Consider the following 18,647-nt stretch of genomic DNA (forward strand, 5'->3'; position numbering starts at 1 on the left):
CCAGACAAATTTGATTATATTGCCGAATAGATGTTAAAATATGAAATTAAAATTTTAAAATCTTTAGAACAGAAGTAAAAAGTCAAAAAACCAATCATTTGTATAACATTTTTCTAAATTCTTCCTCTAAACCATTCTTAAAAACAAAACAAATGAAAAAAATAATTTCCCCAAATACGCCACTGTAAAGGTAAGCTACAGCAAAGGGAAGTTTTGAATTTTTTTTAATGCTCCCTTGATTAAGTTGTGATTGGATATTATGGCTTACCTGTGCCTGAGCTACTGGTTCCCAGTGGGAATGCTATACAAAGGAGGAGACAAATATTTGGATATGTATGTTAAAATGGTGTTGAAGGAAATGTTTACTTATCTCTAGAATGCAAATAAATGATTAAATATTACAGTTAAACTCATTTATCAGATATTCACACATTTTAATGTATTTTTGTAGCCTACTAGCCACTACTTTAATTACAAATCATGCAATTAAAGTTAAAATTATTTGACGTTAGTAAAAAAATAAATTATAAATTATTTTCAAAGAATTAAGCATAGAATTTTCTTCAGTACCCAGTTTCTCTAAATTAGTAGTACATGGAGTATTTTTTTTAGGACACATACCCTCCAAATAGAGATTTTCACTCATATTACAATGTAGATGTAGGTCTAATATGTGACATTTGAGAAATAAATCAAGAGAGGATGATGCATTTGGAAATAGGGCCAAAAGGCCTGAATGACAAATTCAGTTTGCTGCTAATTAGAAGCCAAAACACAAAGAAGTATTTATTTTTACCCTCTTTGTTGTTTAATATGAAAGTAGCTGTTGTAGTAGAAACTGTCTAAAGAAGACAATATTTATCAAAATAAATTACTTGAGTAATTTTTTCTGGGAAATGTAGTTGAAGAAACCAGTTGCCATAAACCAAATAAAATTTTTCTGAAATTATGTTCAGAGGTTAAGTGATAAAACAATCTTCCATTTAAATCAAAAGAGCACTATGTATTTATTGCATGTCTACCAAAAATAATTATTTTCAATTAGTACCACTTAACCAAAATCTCACAAGAACTTTATAAGCTCTATATATGGGTCAAGAAATAAGGTTCAGAATCTTGATACGTAATACTTTAGCTTTAAGTGACCAATAATAACTAAAATTTGAATAGCATTTTACAGACTATCACATAACTTCAAATATATTATCAAAACCTAAGGTTTCTAATTTACTGTACTATCTCCAAATATCAATCAACAGTAAATAAAGCCGCTCCTTGCATCACACAGGACAGGAATATGTATGTGTTCTGCAGCCGCTCTAGGTGTACTCAGAGTGCCAGTAAGTTGAAAGTCCCCAAACCACACTGAAACTGTATTTTGCCCAGCACTCTCTTGAATGGACATAAGTAAAATGCACTTATAGATTACAGAAAATACATACATTAAGAAAGAGGAATTAACTTTTTATTTCTATGTTTTCAAATGACCTCCCAGGGTAATCATGATTTTAAAATATTTATTTCTTGGAAGACCAATTTACTCCTTTGTCATTCCATTTATTCCAATTATTATCTAAAAGTGCCAAGCTCTGGATTATGACATTTAGCTAATAAGCATACAATACCTGTAGTATGTTCCAATCATATTCCTAACTTTATCACAGGAATATGACATTTTCTAGTAATTTATTTTTGACATATTTTCTAGTAACTTATTTTTAATCTGAAATTTTTCTATTAGCAGATTTACCAGCATATCTTTTACTAGTATAGACTCATGTGATACAATAAAAACTATCCACAAAAAGAAATCAGAAATGAATATTTAAAACATAATGATGATTTTACCTGAAGAGGGTGAATTTTTAGAAGCAGTTCCTGAAATAATCATAAATTACTATTACTAATGCAAAATCATGAAAAGAATTAAATCTCAAGTTGCCTATAAGTTATCTGTCTCTTTTATATTACTAATACAAAAAGGAGTAGTTCATGTATTCTTTTGAAGCTTATTGAATTTATTTTTAAGACGTATTGCTCATGAGCAAGTCTTCCATTATGTAAATCTATCTATACTAACCCTCGCCTTCCACTCCACCGCTTTACTAAACTATTTGGGCTGATGTCTCACTCCCTTAATTCCCAGAACCTATAAATAGCCCAGGGCACACATGCAGCAGGAAAAGTGCCCCCATGCCAGTCTTTGTGATGCCTTTGGCAGCAGTGGATTTGAAGTGACCTAGTATCAACAAACACACTGGAACAGGATGGTCTCAGTTCACTGAGGGGCAATCTAAAGCGTTAAGTACCTACTTCTCTGTTGTTGCTGCACTGAGAAGATCCCAGACCCGTTACCTCATCTTTCCTAAATCAATTAGAGTAAAACGCAATGACTCACCACTGCATACCAACTCTCCTGCGAGGCAATAGCTGAAAGTTAAATTAAAAAAAAAAATGAAGTGAAATTTTAACTCTAAGTCATGTGCATCTGCCAAATTTAAAATAACAAATTGTCTAACAGTGAAAATCATACCAGAACCAAATAAGAGAACAGTCAATAATTGTTTCCCCAATAACATGTTATTGATTCAAAATGCTTGTTTTTTTCCCCACATAATGTCATTTCTAATCATTTCACTGAGGAGTTCTTGGGACATAATGGAATGCTTGGCAGTTAAGCTTTGAAGTTAGTTCTTGCACCTTCAGTTTCAAACATGACATTATATGATGGCCATGCTGCTCTAGTATGGACTCTCGTATGGATGTCACCTCTTTGCTTCCATGCCACTGTCTGAAAGGCTATGAACATGCTCATACATTTATACACTTAAAACTTCCTTTTTACCTAAAACTACATAGTGACATTTCATCTTGTTTTCTGCATTTCTCAGTGTTAGATTTAACAAAACATTTGCTGATATGTGAGTTTACTGAAAAAACAAAATAACTAATTTACCCGATATAAAACTAAATCTAAAACTGGCCTTGTCATTTGGAAATAAGTTAAAAATCACATACACATACTTTATATTATTTTTTTCTACATGAAAATGCAAGAAACAGAATTGCTTATTAGGAAGTCAATAGAAAGTGTACCATGTTCTTCCACAGTTATCTTGGATCACTCCACCTGCTGGTATGACATCATTATAGAAGCAGCTGCACTCAGACAAACGGACGCACTGCATGGTGTTCTCGTCCAGATAAGGAGCACTGTCTGGGCACTTAGCATAACAACCTGGTGTAAAAACGACCTGCAGTTAGTTTGTCTCTATCTACTGAAACTGATTTTACTGCATTATGTATTTGTGAAGTTACCTAAATGATTTCCTGAGCTAAAGTTGATAATAGCAAAGTGGCATCACATTCTTAAGAATGACAATGGGCAACGGGATTGTAGCACTGTTTTGTCTCTCTCTCTTTCTCTCTCTCATTAAACAGATAATTTCTGTCTAGAGAAAATGCTTCCAATGTGGAAATATCAATGTCATTATAAAGATAACTAATTGTTAAAATACAAAAAGTAGGACACTGAATTGCCAGGAACTAACAACAACTTCCAGTTTCAAAATATCAATATAATTTGCAGTATTTCATGGATATTATTCAAATTTGTCTTACCTTCTAAAACTGCAGAGAATTTCTGGCCAATAACTCTATCTTTGCACGTTTTTGCAGTCACTGTCCCACAAGGTTCGTAATGCCAGCGGCATTCTCCGGGGGCGTTATAGTAGTCACAGTAGACAGCTGTAATCAAATGACATCATATTACTTCCATTCATTATGTAACAATTTTCACCTTTCATTTCCCAAAGAATTTTTAGAAGGGATTTTGAATAATATTAACAATAAGCAGAACTAAAGTGTATCATTCTGTCTTACTGACTTCTTTTGGATTTATTCAAATTGCTATAAAAGCCAAAAATAGCTCACAAAAAAAAGGGGGAAAGCATATAGAATCAAAATAGAACTTTCTTTGAAACCTCACACACATGTTGGCTTGAGGTGGAAAAGTAAACATTAATTTTTACCATTTTGAGATAGTTTGGGTCATAGTCTAGATTTATGGTTTTAATGTTTGAAGTTAAATTAGAAAAATAAATCTCTGAGAAAATTAGTCTTTTTAAAATGTAAATAGCAGTCCAAAATGAGATAACTAAAGATTTCAATATATTATAATGCTGAGCATAATAAACTGAGTAAAATAAAGATTCAATTTTAACATTGCTCATTTGTCATGTTTTCGCATAATACCTTCCTTTAAAGGGAAGAGTTGACTGATTTCTATTAAAGTTACCACTTTCCATGTATATCAAGATTCAGTTTACATTTATTTTACAGTTCATCTTGGCTAGGGCTCTATAAAAGTTTTCAAGATAATGAGTGAAGTGAAGTGAATCACTTCAACCAAAAGTGATATATGAGCTAAGGTCTTAAGGATATATGACTATAACAGTTTAGGTAAACTTTCTATTGGTCATAAGTCTCCATGAGATATTTTCCATCAGTATTCAATTTTTCTCCTGTGAACACAAAAACTTTTGCAACTACAACTAAATTTAATGTAGTATGCCAGGTGCTATGTTTTTTAAAATAAGTATTTTTTTCATCGTAACTTATTTGGGTTTTTAAACCTTTCTAAGTACAAGAAATATATCCTATATAAAATATGAGAGGAAGATTGTTTCTCTAACAAAACAATTCTATCTAATTATGTTGTCAAGATCAATTTAGGGACTTCACTTACGGCAAAGATCGGGCTTTCTCCAGGTGACACAGACCCCAACTGCGCTGCATGCCTCCGCGTACATAGCCACGGACGTGCAGAATCCCAGGTACTTGCCCTCCATGTCACATGCGCAGGCTTCCGCGATACATGCATCATAGTACGCACTGGGGTCCACCTAGGCAGAGGACAGAGCATGAGTCTCAGGGAACAGACCGCGCGCGGCTCCTCGCTCTTGGAGCGGTGGTACCTTGCTGTGGCAGTCTCTGAAAGTGCTGTCTCGGATGATCTCACATTTCCGCACAGCCCAGGCTTTGCAGTATGGGTTTGAGTCACATGGGAAAGTTTGAGCTACTGTGTCTGAACATTCTTGAGTAGTTTTCCAACTATTTCCAAATTCCAGTGCTCCAGTAGCTGCTGATGAGTGTCGTGTTGTGAAATCATCCTTGAGATCTCCATTGCTATTTCCACAAAGACCACACACTTTGCCCTATATAGATCAAAAAAGAAAACTAGTAAGTTGTAAAGGATATAGATCTATAGATATGTAAATATATAGGGAGATAAAATCAGAAAAGAAAGTTAAAAGTGAGTTGTACTGGGGACATGCATACAGATACATAGATAAATAGATAATGATTCTTTCTATATAGTATCATGAGTCTAATTTAAATTTCAAATTTTGAAAGGAAACTATAATCCATAGATAAGATTCTGCTCCCATTTAATGCAAGACATCTTATATCATAAAATGATCTAGCATTAACTAAGTACCTTAAGAATTAAAAAAAAATTATATCCTCTAGCTCTAAGAGTATACTAATAAATTATTAGTATACTAATACTAATACTAAAAAAAATTATATCCTCTAGCTCTAAGAGTATACTAATAAATTACATATTAGTATCCTCTTAGGTTCTTAGAATATCTGCTCTCAAGAATCCAGCTAATTCTATATACACACTGATTACCTCAAAATTGAGTTATGCAATAATCTCAAAAAACTAAATATGGTTAAACTAGAGTGCCTCAGGTTTACTGCATTTATTTTTTACCAGATTCTATCATCTTTGATTATATTTCATATTGCTTGCAAAGGTTGAATAGATGTGGAGCACTTGTTCTATAACAGGGATTACCATTCTCTCACTTTCTACCTATGCATATGTCTGTAATTCTCAGTAACAGAAATGATTTTGCTTCCCAATTAATTACTTATTAGAGATGTACATACATTCCACTGTGGGTCCAATATAACAGACATTCTTGTGTTTTTGTCCCAAATCACAGTTATTCCAATGGAAAACTTCAGAATCAAGTACAGGCCAACAGTATGTACAGAGTATGCATTTCCATTGAGTTCACATTCTCTACTTTCTGTAGTTTTGACTGCCGTTACTCTACCATCATGCAAGATTACATTCTGATCCTGTAAATTAAAATATATATTTATAATTATAACAGTTTTATTTGTCCAACATTAGCTGAGAGAAAAGGTAACTAAGGAGAAGTAGCACTGTACCTGAAAGGCAACTATGATTTTTCTTGAGCATGTGAGGCCATCTTCACAGCAGGGGACGCTTTCAGTTAAAATACGGAATGTGCCATTTGCATGACCACAATAATCCTTTAAAGATTAAATTATGATAAGTTTATTAACCTCAGGGATGTGGAACTCAATTACAATATTTGCATCAATTATTTCCTAGTAAGTGACATCTTAAACTCAGTAAATTACCATATGCTGGTAATTTATTATGTGATTTCCAAAAGACAGCGGTAACCTTGGATGAGTCCAAACTTGTTAACTCACTTTTACTCAGCCATTTCTCATTACTTCTCTACAGGTTTAGAATTATATCATAGATATATAAGTATTGAAGTTCTCTAAATTTGTAATCATAAATTTATTTCTAGGCACTGCAAATAGCTGAAGGTAAATTTTTTTCTTAGTGACTTATATAAAAATTAATATTCAGTCAAAACTAATACATAAATATAAAACAATCCAAATTTTACCCATTAGGTATTATTGAGGACAGAGCTTAGTTGTATGTAACAAACTCTGGAATCAGATAAATCAGGTTTGAATATGGCATTGTCTACTTAGTAATTTATGTAGCTTATTCTCTCTAACCTTCATTTCTTCACCTGAGTCACAGGAATACTACTATCAGCCTTTTAGTATTATTATGATTAAATGTAATAAAATACATGTTTGCTTGGTGAAGAAGCACTCATAAAATGCTGTCATTGCTACTGATAGTGCTGTTCTTGAAATAATAATTATTTCTAACATTTATTAAGCATTTAGTATGTGTGCCAATATTTTTTTTAATTTAGTTTCAAGTTGGGGCTATTTCCACCCCTGTTTTATAAATAAGGAAACTGAGACATAGAAAGGCTAAGGAATGTGCACAAAGCCACACATCTGAGAAATGGTCGAGCCAGGATTCAAACCCAGGTTAGCTGCCATGAGAGTCGGCATTACCTTATGTTACGTTTTACTGCTTTTGAGAAACATATAGGGGCTTAAAAAAAACATTTTGAGAATAAAATTCTCCAGAGCTCATGTACAATAAATAATAAGTAATGTAGAAAAACTGGGTAAAACCCTTTAATTACCTCAACAAATGAATACTGGCAGAGACCATCAAAGCTGTAACTTTTTCTGTCAAAAGTTTGAACATGACCTTCCCCATAGATGTGGCAGGTAGTCTGACATTCATTTTGTGTACAGTTCCAAGACCCTTTTATGCAAGTACTAAAAGAAAGCAAAGATAGCGTCTAGTAATTATATTATTCCAAGATTTATATATTAATACTGACTTTGTAAAAAAGCACAAAACAGCCTTGGCCAGTATGATTCTCTGATTGGAGAGTTGCCCCATAAACCAAAATGGTCACAGGTTTGATTCCCAGTCAGAGTACATGCCTAGGCTGTGGGTTCCATCCCTGTTGGGGCACACGCAAGAGGCAACCAATCTACGTTTCTCTCTCTCATTGATGTTTCTCTCCCTTCCCTTCCTATCTCTCTAAAATCAATAAACGTGTCCTTGGGTGAGGATAACAAAGATAAAATAAAAAACTTCAAAACATTTAAAAAGCACTAAACAATGTTTCATGTTGATTTAAATTTTGCAGTTTTCTTCAGTACATTTGATGATGTTCATCATATATAAAGTTTCTATTTAAAGAAATAGCATTTTTCTAAATATATTTAACCATTATTTTTTCAAATATCCCAAAGTATGACTTCTTCTTTCCCATAAAAATAAGAGCAGGCTGTATACTCTCTAATACCCAAAACAAATAAAATAGTCATCCTTCATTATGTACCATTTGTTGCAGCCTACTGAGGTGACACTTCCTTGGTCATACTCTTGTCCACCAAAGGAGCATGGGCAGTCATCAGGAAAGATACAGTGCCCTTTAGAATTTCGAACCATTCCTGCTGGACAATAGCACCCACGTTTGCAAGGCAAGTTATCCTACAGGAATAAATACAAAATACACATAAGGCACTGTTCTAAACACATCCCCTTACCAGCACTCATGTGTAAGACATAAATATACCAAGTATACACTTAGTGTCAATATTGGAGAACTCAAAATAACACATGATAAATATGACCTAATTAGTATTCATTGGTGTTTCAGTTACTTCTGCCATGAAACAGTGAAAAGTTTTAAAGAGCTCAACTCTGATGCTATGTTACTTACTTCAAAAGTTGGTATGTTCCGAGTGCTACATGTACGGTCAACTCTTCTCTGTGCCTTAGGATCACTGCAGTCAACAAATTTAGCCCCTCCAGAGCAATTCTCTGCAAAATAAAGGAAGTTGGTAATCAAGGGCCTCTTGAGCTGTTTCTTTTTTTTTTTTTTTTAACCAAAGTAGGTAGCTTAAGCCTTCCTCGTAACTTTGACACTTACGTAGGGCTAAATCAATGGGAGTCTGACAAAGAAGAATCCCATCCTGACAGACACTGGAAATAAAAAAAAAATGATATATTTATTTTTTAAATGTTGCACTTATTGTTTACACTATTACAGATGTTCCCATCCCCCCTTTGCCCACCTCCCCCCAGCGCTCTCCTCACTTCTCTGTCCCTCTGGCCATCACCACACTGCTGTCCGTGTCTGTGGGTTGTCCATACATGTTCTTTGGCTAATCCTTTCACCTCAAACATCAAACTTCAATGAAAACATCTGAATACACTGTTACAGCAACTTTAACCCCTCATTCATGAACCACCTGTTTTACCACAAGTAATAGTATAAATGAGACAAAGTCCCCAGAAGATACAAATGTACCAAATTATAAGATATAGCCTTGTATGTGTTATAGGAATGTACAAACAAGGTTTTATGGACATTAAAGAAAACTTCATAGAAAAGATAGTTGGATCTTTTTTTTTTTTTTTTTTTTATATTTTAATTAATTTATTTACTTTTTAAATACATTTGTCTCTGCCTTCCCCCCCCTCTTTCCCTTGCCCCCTCCCACCTTCCCTCCCTCAGCTCTTCCCCTTTGGTTTTGTCCATGAGTCCTTGCTATATGTTCCTTGACTTTCCCCTTCCCTTCCCTTTCCCTGCCCCCCCTTCCCTCTTGTCTCTGTTGATTTCTTTTCCTTTCAGTGTTGCTGGTCATATTTGCCTTGCTTCTTTGCATTGTTGGTTAGGTTCCGCTTATAGGTGAGATCATATGGTATTTGTCTTTCGCCCCCTGGCTTATTTCACTTAGCATGATAGTTGGATCTTGATGGATGAGTGAGATCCAACAGATATTGCTGATGAGAAACAAAGCTGTGATGCAGGAAAGAACAAGGTACATTCTAGTAACTTGTTTGGATAGCAGGTAGGATGTATGATAGAAAAAAGTGGTAAAAGTCAATTGGTTCAGATTTCCAATGACTTTAAATAACATGCAAGTTTGTTTCTATTCTGCAGTTGTATCACCATTCGAGGGTCTGAGGTGCTAAGTGGCACAATCCAAATAGTGCTTTAGGTTAGACATTCTAGCACTAGTGCAGGAAACATGAGCCAGAGACAGAGATACAGGGCAAAGGACAGCAAAGTTAGCTCTCATAGTAGTGCTGGTGAGAGTTCACAGGGGCCTGAAATAGGGTGGTGCCAAAGAAAACCATAATTTGGAGGTAGCCTAAGTTTTTTTAAAAAGGTAATCTACTGATTTGCCATCCTCTACAGAGAAAGTATCATTATCAAACCCCAACCAATGATTTGTGTGCTTTGATGGGGGGAAAAAAATTGTTATTTAGCCCTGGCTGGGTGACTCAGTTGGTTGGAGCATCATCCCATACACCAAAAATTTGAGGGTTTGATCCCCGGTCAGGGCACATGCCTAGGTTGTGGATTTGAGCCCTGGTCAGGGTGTGTAAAGGAGACAACCAATCAATGTTTCTCCTTCACATTGATGTTTCTCTCTCTGTCCATCTCTTTCCCCCTTCTTCTCTCTCTAAAATGAATAAAAATATCCCGAAATGAGGACTAACAAAAAAGTGTTAGTTATGCTTTCCTTTTTAATGGCCAAGAAATATCATTCATTGCTAAATGAACTTTTCATGGAATTAAAGAAAACAGAGAAAGTGCCTCCAAAGCATTTTTTGAAAGGCTACTTTATTTTTGCAGTTACTATATCAGTCTATGGAATTAGACATATGGATAAACCACTTTGCAGAAACCACAACAAATTGAGTACGGCCTGGCCACTGTCTGCTTTCCAGCCCAATCCTATGGAATAATAACCTACATGTGCAATATTTTGTCAAGCATTTTCTATTTAGTTCATTCTGTCCATTTTAGTAGAAATCACTGTTTGCAGCAGAATTTTATCTGGAAAAAAATTCATTCTTTAGGAAAACCCAAGTGCTGGTCTTCTCTGAGTTTTCCTATCTCCTTAGGTAGCAACTGGCCCTTTCTGCTCCCATATTATAATATACAATCCCCCTCACTATAGTCAGCACCCTGGTACTCTGTGAGTCCAAACTAATGTTCACTCATCTTTGCACTCATCGCAAGGCCTGGCACACAGTAGATACTTATTTTATAAGCTTTGTGGAATGATGAATGCTCAGAGACAACTAGAAAACTTTGTCTGAATAAGAAATTGTTTTGTATTCTTTGCATGTAGGAGCTCCTAAAATATTCTTCTACTGGTATTTAAACACAAACAGTAGGATAAACCAGTTATAGCCATGATGACGCAGTGAAAACTCCTGGTTAAAGGAGACAATAACCAGTCTTAGTAAGAAATATAAAATAAAGAATACGACAGGTCTAAAGAAGACATCAAACTAGCAGAAGACTATTTCCCTGAAAAGGATAGACCCTGGATGGCAAAACCATAACAAATATATATGTAATCTCCATACCATTTATTGCCATCAATATGGATGAGTTTGCCTGGTTTCATGACCTTGTCATTTAAGTAGCAGTCACACTCAGATTTGGAAACACAGTTTCCTTCATTATCTTGGTACATCCCATCAGGGCAAGTGCATCCATCAACTGGAATATCTTCTATATCACAGCTTCTATCTCTTTCTGACAATGATCGGCAAGAACTATTGCAGGCTTTTGCATTGTACTTGAAAACTAGGCCACTTGGACAAGAATCATCTGTTGGTATAGGGACAAAAAAAGAGGTATGTATATATCTCCAGAAGAATTAGCAGCTTTACTTCAACTTGATATTTATAGATATTATAGTAAATTATTCATAATTGAGATTATAATCAAGAAAAAATACTTGTTGTTCATTGTTTTGTTTTTTCAGTCAATAGTGAGTCTCCAGTATATGTTTACATATTCTGCTAGAAATAAAGCCCATGAACAAAACTGGCAATAGACTACTCTCAAGCAGATTATATTCTGGGGGGAAGGACATGTGTTACATGTTATAAAAAGCAAGATAAAAAGCTCTAATTGTGTATAACTGGGAACTTGCACATAATGAAGAAGAGAGACAGCCTGAAGGCAGCCTAGAGAAAGGTAATTCTGTGTCTGGGAAACAGCCTTAGTTATAAGAGAGGGACATTCTATTAGAGAGCAAGCAAAAGAACAGACGTTATAAGCCCAGACACAGAGTCAGCAGTTAGAACTCACAGGGCCCTTCTCAGCAGTTTGGTCTTTTAGAGCCATGACAAGCCATTGACTTGTTTTAGACTGAGTTTCACATGATCATGTTAGCTTCATTTGGTTTTACTTTAAAGATTACACTAATTTCTCTGTAGAGGGATTAAAATGGATTAGAGGGAACCAACCAAGAGAGATATTGAAGGAGGCTATTGAAGTCACCCAGGAGAAAAAACAATGGTTTCTTGAACTAGGTTGATTGCAATATAGAGAAATGTGAATGGATTTTAGAGAAATTTGGGAGGTGAGCTTACCAGAACTTACTAATTGACTGGGAATGGTCTATGAAGTATTAAGTTGGATCTATAAGAGATGTTTTTCTACAAAGTGTTATTTTTGTAAATCAAGTATTTTCTAAAGTTGTATTCAAATCATGCAATGCATATTTTAAAACAAAGCCAGGTTTTATGATCAGCGAACCTCTAATTTACTGATTCATTTTTGGTTGGTTTTTAATAAACAAGTTATTAATATTTCTAATATTTAGAAATGCAGTAAAACAAGAACACTACTTCAATTTTGGCATACAATAATTAAACAGAAACATGTTTATACATAAATATATATATATATTTCTTGTTCTTATTAAATATGAACATGTTTTATCAAGAAAAAAGGAATAAATCAAGAACTAAAAATGCAAGGATTGCTCAAAGATATCTTTATATATATATGGGTACTGAGTGACTTTATTTAAATCACATGCTAATCCCTTGTCCTTTGGGAGGATAGGTTGCTTTGATTGATAGTTCTGGTAAGATTTACTCCAATGAAGATGGGGCAGATTCCCAAAGGAATATCAGAATTTTATTACAAAAAAAGAAAGAAGACATGAATCTGGAGTAATCAATACAAGTGGGGAACAGAAATGTACATTCTTAATATTTTTAAATTATTATTTTCCTTGGTGTAAACCCTCAAAAGTATAAATACAGTATCAGGGATGATGAATATTTGTAAAGTTCCTGTTGCCTGTTGTCACGCTGATTCCCAAAATGCCACATTGGTGCCTAGAGCTCATCCTCCCCTTCCCAGGACCAGGAGACAGATTCTTTTAAACCATGCCTCTGGCAACTAACAATATGTTCTGCATCAGAAACAAAAATCATCTTTGAAAGAGCCAAGTACAAATTTGTAACTATGTGTGCCTAAACACATATGTACCACACACACCCAACACACACACGTCGTAGTAAAACTGAGAAGCAAGTAAAATTATCCCAAGGCTTCATCCTTCTTACCACATCGTCCGGTTCTCCACCCCACTATGTATGTTCCCTCCTCAGCACATGCTTTCGCATAGTTGCCTAAAATTGTACACAGGCAATCTTGACTATTTTCACAAGTGCACGTGTGTCTTTTGCATTCCTTTAAAATAAGAAACAATTTTATATCATATTATGGAAATATTCAGAACAGAAAAACTGAGTATAATGTTTTACTTCATAACTACTCCTTTTACTTGAAAACATTATTTTTGAAGCTTTTGAAAATATTTCTTTTTAAAAATTTGAAAAACTGCAAATCAATTATTAATGGAGTTTGCAAAGAACTTAGAGAAGACAGAAAGAGAAAATCATTTAAGATTTTTTTTCTCATTTTTGGACCAATTTTTAAATTAAAGTTGGTACATTTAACAATTGAATAAATGTGGAATCCAATGTTAAATATAAACATATATCTTAATCTACTACCAATTGTTTTTTTTGAAAAAATTTAATATCTATATGCTTCTTTTGATATTATCAAAGTATTCCCAAAAAGTTGTTAACGTTAGACTCTCACATACCTCCTCATATGGTTTAGGATTCACAACTGGATGACAGGAAGCGAAAGGCCCACTTGAATCAAGGAGAATTTCACAGTGCTTTTCAGCAAACCTTTCTGGAAGAAAATTAAGGCAGCCACAAATTGTATTAATAATGCCATTTTTTTTTTCATTGAAAGACAAAGTATAAATGTTTAACAGAGTTTTTTCTTTATTAAGACAATTATTTTTTAAAAGTGTTTTGCTACCATGAATTGAATTTTTATCACTATATAAAAACTACCATGATATCATCAGAAATTCTTTAAACCACAGAGGCAAGAGGCAAAACCTTTATTAGCTTAGGATTTTTGCATTAAATCAGCTAACCTGTTTCTGAAATGCAGTTTAAACACACAAATGATAAAATAGAACCAGATTATTTACTTAATATATTTAAGTTAATTTAAAATATATTCTTGTATCTGTGTTGACAAGTTGATAAATGAAGCCACCACACCACCGTTATCATTTCACCCCTGTCACCCAAGTGTACAGTTTCCTTAATAAGAGTAAATGTGGGGTGTGGTATAACTAGAATATTTGAGAGCAGTGGTGGGGAGACCTGGATCTAGCTACAGCTGTATTGTTAAATGGCTCAGTGATTAGAGTGAGCCTCACTATTTCAAGCAATGATCACTTCCATGACTAAATTAAAAGGAAAGAATAATAAACCAAATAATCTACAAAGTCTCTTCTAATCCTGTTGTTCTATACATACGGAGAAAACAGTAAAAAAAGAACAGATATAGAAAATACAATTGCGATAACCTCTCCAAAACCCCATGTGTTCACTAGGAATACTCTCAGCCAGACTGATTCTCTCTGCTCTTTCCCCTAATAATGGGAACAGCAAACACTAGTTAAAACCAGGATTATCTGATAGCCTCCTATCATTACCAAAAGAAGTATGTAATTCTTAGCACTTAATATTTAATTACAGAGTTTGGCATTCAGTTAACATTACCTGTTTCTATACTGATGCATGAAGGTGGGTTTCCTTTAGGACAGGACATCATTTCCCAAGAATCAGCAAATGCCTGAGATGACTTTTCCAATATATTCTGACTTGACATGAAATCATCCTCTGCCCTGCTGTTGTAGGAACCACAGAGTCCTGTACAAGAGCACAGGGCAAAGGTTAACATCTCTTTACCTACTCAACTTTTTGGGCTCATATCTTAACTTCATGTTCAGTTGTTTGCTCAGATCAAAACTATAGAAGCTATCTAAAAGATAATGTCTTAATTAGTCTTTATACATATAAGTAACCATAGGATTTGCCATAATTGTTTTGTCTGACATCAATGACAGTATGCAAGAGTTGCTTTCTATAATAGGAAAAACCTCAGTAAAAGACATTACCATGTGGTCTATCAACAGAAAAACAAGATATAATGCACTTAAAACATGATTTTCAAAAGATTTATATCCATAATACTTTCATTTACTCTTTTATAGATCAAAACCTTAATTATATATATATATATATATATAACAAAATGGTATATAATGTATTATCAAATGTCACTTAACAAAAACCTTAAATTGTTGAGAACCATTTGGAAATGTACTTTGTAATAAATAATATTGTACTTACTATAAAAAGAAAGTTGGAATTATTTTACTGCAATATGAAAAGGAAGATTGGGAGATTAAGTAAAAATGCCTTATGGTTTAATGTCATTAAGAGACAATTGAGAATAACAAAATGATGATCACATTAGAGCCTTAGAAATATCAACATAGGCAGAGGACTTACCTAGAGTGTCTGTGAATTCATTGGGTGGCATGGAAACATATAATTGCATCACAGGAACAATCTGTATTTGCATTTTTACATGAAAGCATGTTTCTACTTGCAAGTATGAGGAGAATGCCTGGAATATCTGTATTTTATCTGTTAAAATAATTAAAATTAACAGCAATGATTACCACACTAAAGTTTTACATTTCTTAAAATGCTTTCATTCTTTAATATATGTTAAAATGGAAACATTTAATATCATTAACACTTCAATAAATAAACGCCTCTTACATTTATTTTTGAATGGTATTATTAAGCTTACCTGAATAGTAATAATGCTGATTTCCAACCTGGTCATTTGTGATCGTTCCATCTCTATTAAATACATATTTGTCAACCGAACCAGACTAAAATTTAAAAAACATCATTAGTTCATATTAATTTACAAAGTAATTTCACTTTAATGTGATATATGAACCTGAAATTTTGTCCCATAAAAACATGCTTAATTTGGATTGTTATAAATAAAAGTATAGAAAAATTTTAAAGCATTTTTCATACTTTGCTTCATTGTTTCTCACACCAACTCTTTGAAGAAGATGGTATAGGACGCTCTGTCTCCAATATGTACATGAGGAATTCAAGACCCTAGCTGATAACTGAAGTCCCAAAGGTCAAACTACAGGGTAATTATTCTCCCTCCTCATTTAGGTCTATTTCACTTTAAAATGTTAATTTCTCATACATAAAATTCTAAACAAATATAATTGTTTTCTTAAATAGTCCACAAATTTTAATAATTTTACAAGCATATAAGGTTGATATATTGCAATATAACTAGCACATTAGTTGTGTATCTGTGGTAAGTTTTATAAATTTAAGGATCCCTGGAACTCTCCAGCTCTTCCAGAGACTTTATCAATTTCTGTATAATCTTATATGTGCTCTTAATTTACATAAGAAAGCCTCTTCTTCAACCTCAAAAATTCTGAATTTGTGAATTGATTTGATTGTGCTCCTAATAAACTCTAGGAAGCTCATGACTTACCGAATTCAAGAGGAGTGTAACACTATTTAAGCACGTTCCTGACACACCACTTGGACACGGACGAAGCTCAACACTGACAGACCAATCTTTATCCTGTTAAAAAAACTGCATTTCATTTAAGTGTTTATTACAAAGTCATTGATTATATGTTATGTTATTACCATGTGATTCATTCACAATGCATGCTTACATTTTATTTTTAATTAAATTTAATGGAGTAACATTGATTAGTAACAAAAACATTTCAAATGTACAGCTTTATAACACATCTGTGCTTTCCCTTGTGAGCTCACCACCCAAAGTCTAGTCTCCTTCCACCATCACAATGCCTATCTACACTCATTCTGCCCTGAAAACAGATACCTATTTTAGTCCATGGTACAGCCAAAAATTGACCAAGTGCTTTACGGATTGTCCTAGTATCTTCTATCCGCTCTATCTATGTTGTCTATGATTGACGGTTTTTTATATTGATTGTTTTTTCTTTATCTTTACTTTTTTGTCTTCTCTTCCAAGGGAATCATACTGCATTATATAAACTAAAGGGAATTAGAGGCAACCCAGCTTGTTTATTCTCTGAACAACCCACAATGTCTGTTTAAGTTCAGTGTGAGAGATACTTAATTTGTAAAACCGCAATAGAATTCAAGTTGAACATTGACTTCCAGTTCTAATTTTAAGATCAAGGAATCTCTAAACTATAAGAAGCAAATATTCTATACATTTTAGCACATTTCTCTCTCGCTTTTTCCATCCGATGTCCTCATGGATTACATGAACAGCATAGTAAGAAAATTTGGAAAACTGACTTTGAGCAGCAGCAGCTACATTCCTTAGATTACTGGACACCTCACGCTTCAGGAATCACAAATTTTGCTCAACTTTGTTTCTTATCAGGAAGACTAAATAAAATTACTTATTCTCATGCTACCTGAAAGGCAGAAACTACAAAATGAAATTCTCCATTTTATTGAAGTTCAAATTACTTAAAATTTTAATACTGAAGAGAATTTAAATATAAGAACAACCTCTATCACACTAATATATCGTATCATAAAAACAAAAAATAAATGTAAAAGAATAATGATGAAAGAGGAAAATGCATCATAAAATGTAAAAGATAGTTTCATTTGAGGCACTAGTGAATACATGCAAAGAAAAGTAGAACAAATAATTTTCCAATGTATTTAGAAAATTATTAATGATGTAAGGGGCATTTTTTTTGGAAAGTAGGAATTCATTTACAAAAGTAGGAAAGAGCACAGGTAATACTGTTTGTTAATGTCAATATGGGAGAACAAACAGATACAGGAATATATGACCAGGAATTGAAGGGCTGTTTGGCATTTATTATTTAAATAGTAATTGAAAGTGAAGATCGTGTTTCAAATTGGCTAAAAAATAGCTTGGTGCCTGTATCAGTTTTCTTAAGTGTTGCAGGTTATTACGTACGTGGATGGCCAAAAAGTGACAGTTCCCAGGATGGTTATATTTTTCACCATCAAAGGTGGTAATTGAACTTCCTTCCACCTTACACCTTCCAGGACACAATGCTTCAGTGCAAGACCACTTTGCTTCCTGGCATGTGCTGTTAAAATAAAATGGGTATGGTAAAGGTTATAAATAATGTTTTAAAAAAATTACAACTTACACTAAGATACTTAGTTGAGTTTTACTAGGTTATATCCATTCTTCATCCAACATCTCAGCTCATAAAATGTCTCACTGATGGTGGTATCCTGGTATTTTAAAAGACCTGAATTCTATTGAATAAGATAATAACATCTGCCTGCATTAAATATATAAAAACTTGTAAACTGGATTTCAAGGGTTTGTTTATGTGGAACGTGTTTCATTGTTAATATTAAAACACATGCTACTTGCCACATTGTAGGCCTGCATTGTCCAATACAGTACAGTCTTAGAGATATTGATCATTGGAGATGTGGCTAGCTCAGACTGAGATCTGCTGCAATTGAAACATACACAGACATCAAGGACAATATAAAAAAATTTGTAAAATCTCTTGTTAACTTTTTATATTAATGTTATGTTGGAATGATAATATTTTGGATCTATAAAATATAAGATGGAAATTAGTTCCGCATGTTTGTTTCTTTTTTTTTAATGTGTCAACTAAAAGTATTAGTTATCTATGTGGGT

General features: G+C 33.7%; 1 protein-coding gene across 1 annotated transcript in view; it reads right to left on the minus strand.

The window, feature by feature from the left end:
- Positions 1 to 18,647, minus strand: part of MUC19 (mucin 19, oligomeric) — a 65,296-nt gene that overhangs the window by 22,359 nt on the left and 24,290 nt on the right. The window contains exons 11-31 of the mRNA XM_054591243.1: positions 17,937 to 18,072; positions 16,485 to 16,577; positions 15,759 to 15,843; positions 15,452 to 15,589; positions 14,657 to 14,806; positions 13,672 to 13,766; positions 13,124 to 13,250; positions 11,120 to 11,366; positions 8,661 to 8,713; positions 8,451 to 8,551; positions 8,067 to 8,218; positions 7,353 to 7,491; positions 6,250 to 6,354; positions 5,962 to 6,156; positions 4,977 to 5,216; positions 4,748 to 4,904; positions 3,622 to 3,747; positions 3,097 to 3,238; positions 2,399 to 2,430; positions 1,849 to 1,878; positions 269 to 301 (exon numbers count right to left, since the gene is read on the minus strand). Coding sequence (XP_054447218.1) covers positions 269 to 301; positions 1,849 to 1,878; positions 2,399 to 2,430; positions 3,097 to 3,238; positions 3,622 to 3,747; positions 4,748 to 4,904; positions 4,977 to 5,216; positions 5,962 to 6,156; positions 6,250 to 6,354; positions 7,353 to 7,491; positions 8,067 to 8,218; positions 8,451 to 8,551; positions 8,661 to 8,713; positions 11,120 to 11,366; positions 13,124 to 13,250; positions 13,672 to 13,766; positions 14,657 to 14,806; positions 15,452 to 15,589; positions 15,759 to 15,843; positions 16,485 to 16,577; positions 17,937 to 18,072 — 2,576 coding nt within the window. The remainder of the gene's footprint in view (positions 1 to 268; positions 302 to 1,848; positions 1,879 to 2,398; positions 2,431 to 3,096; positions 3,239 to 3,621; positions 3,748 to 4,747; positions 4,905 to 4,976; positions 5,217 to 5,961; positions 6,157 to 6,249; positions 6,355 to 7,352; positions 7,492 to 8,066; positions 8,219 to 8,450; positions 8,552 to 8,660; positions 8,714 to 11,119; positions 11,367 to 13,123; positions 13,251 to 13,671; positions 13,767 to 14,656; positions 14,807 to 15,451; positions 15,590 to 15,758; positions 15,844 to 16,484; positions 16,578 to 17,936; positions 18,073 to 18,647) is intronic.

Source organism: Pteronotus mesoamericanus, unplaced genomic scaffold, assembly GCF_021234165.1.
Source record: "Pteronotus mesoamericanus isolate MK-2021 breed Mesoamerican mustached bat unplaced genomic scaffold, CSHL_Meso_final scaffold_21, whole genome shotgun sequence".
Classification (NCBI taxonomy): domain Eukaryota; kingdom Metazoa; phylum Chordata; class Mammalia; order Chiroptera; family Mormoopidae; genus Pteronotus; species Pteronotus mesoamericanus.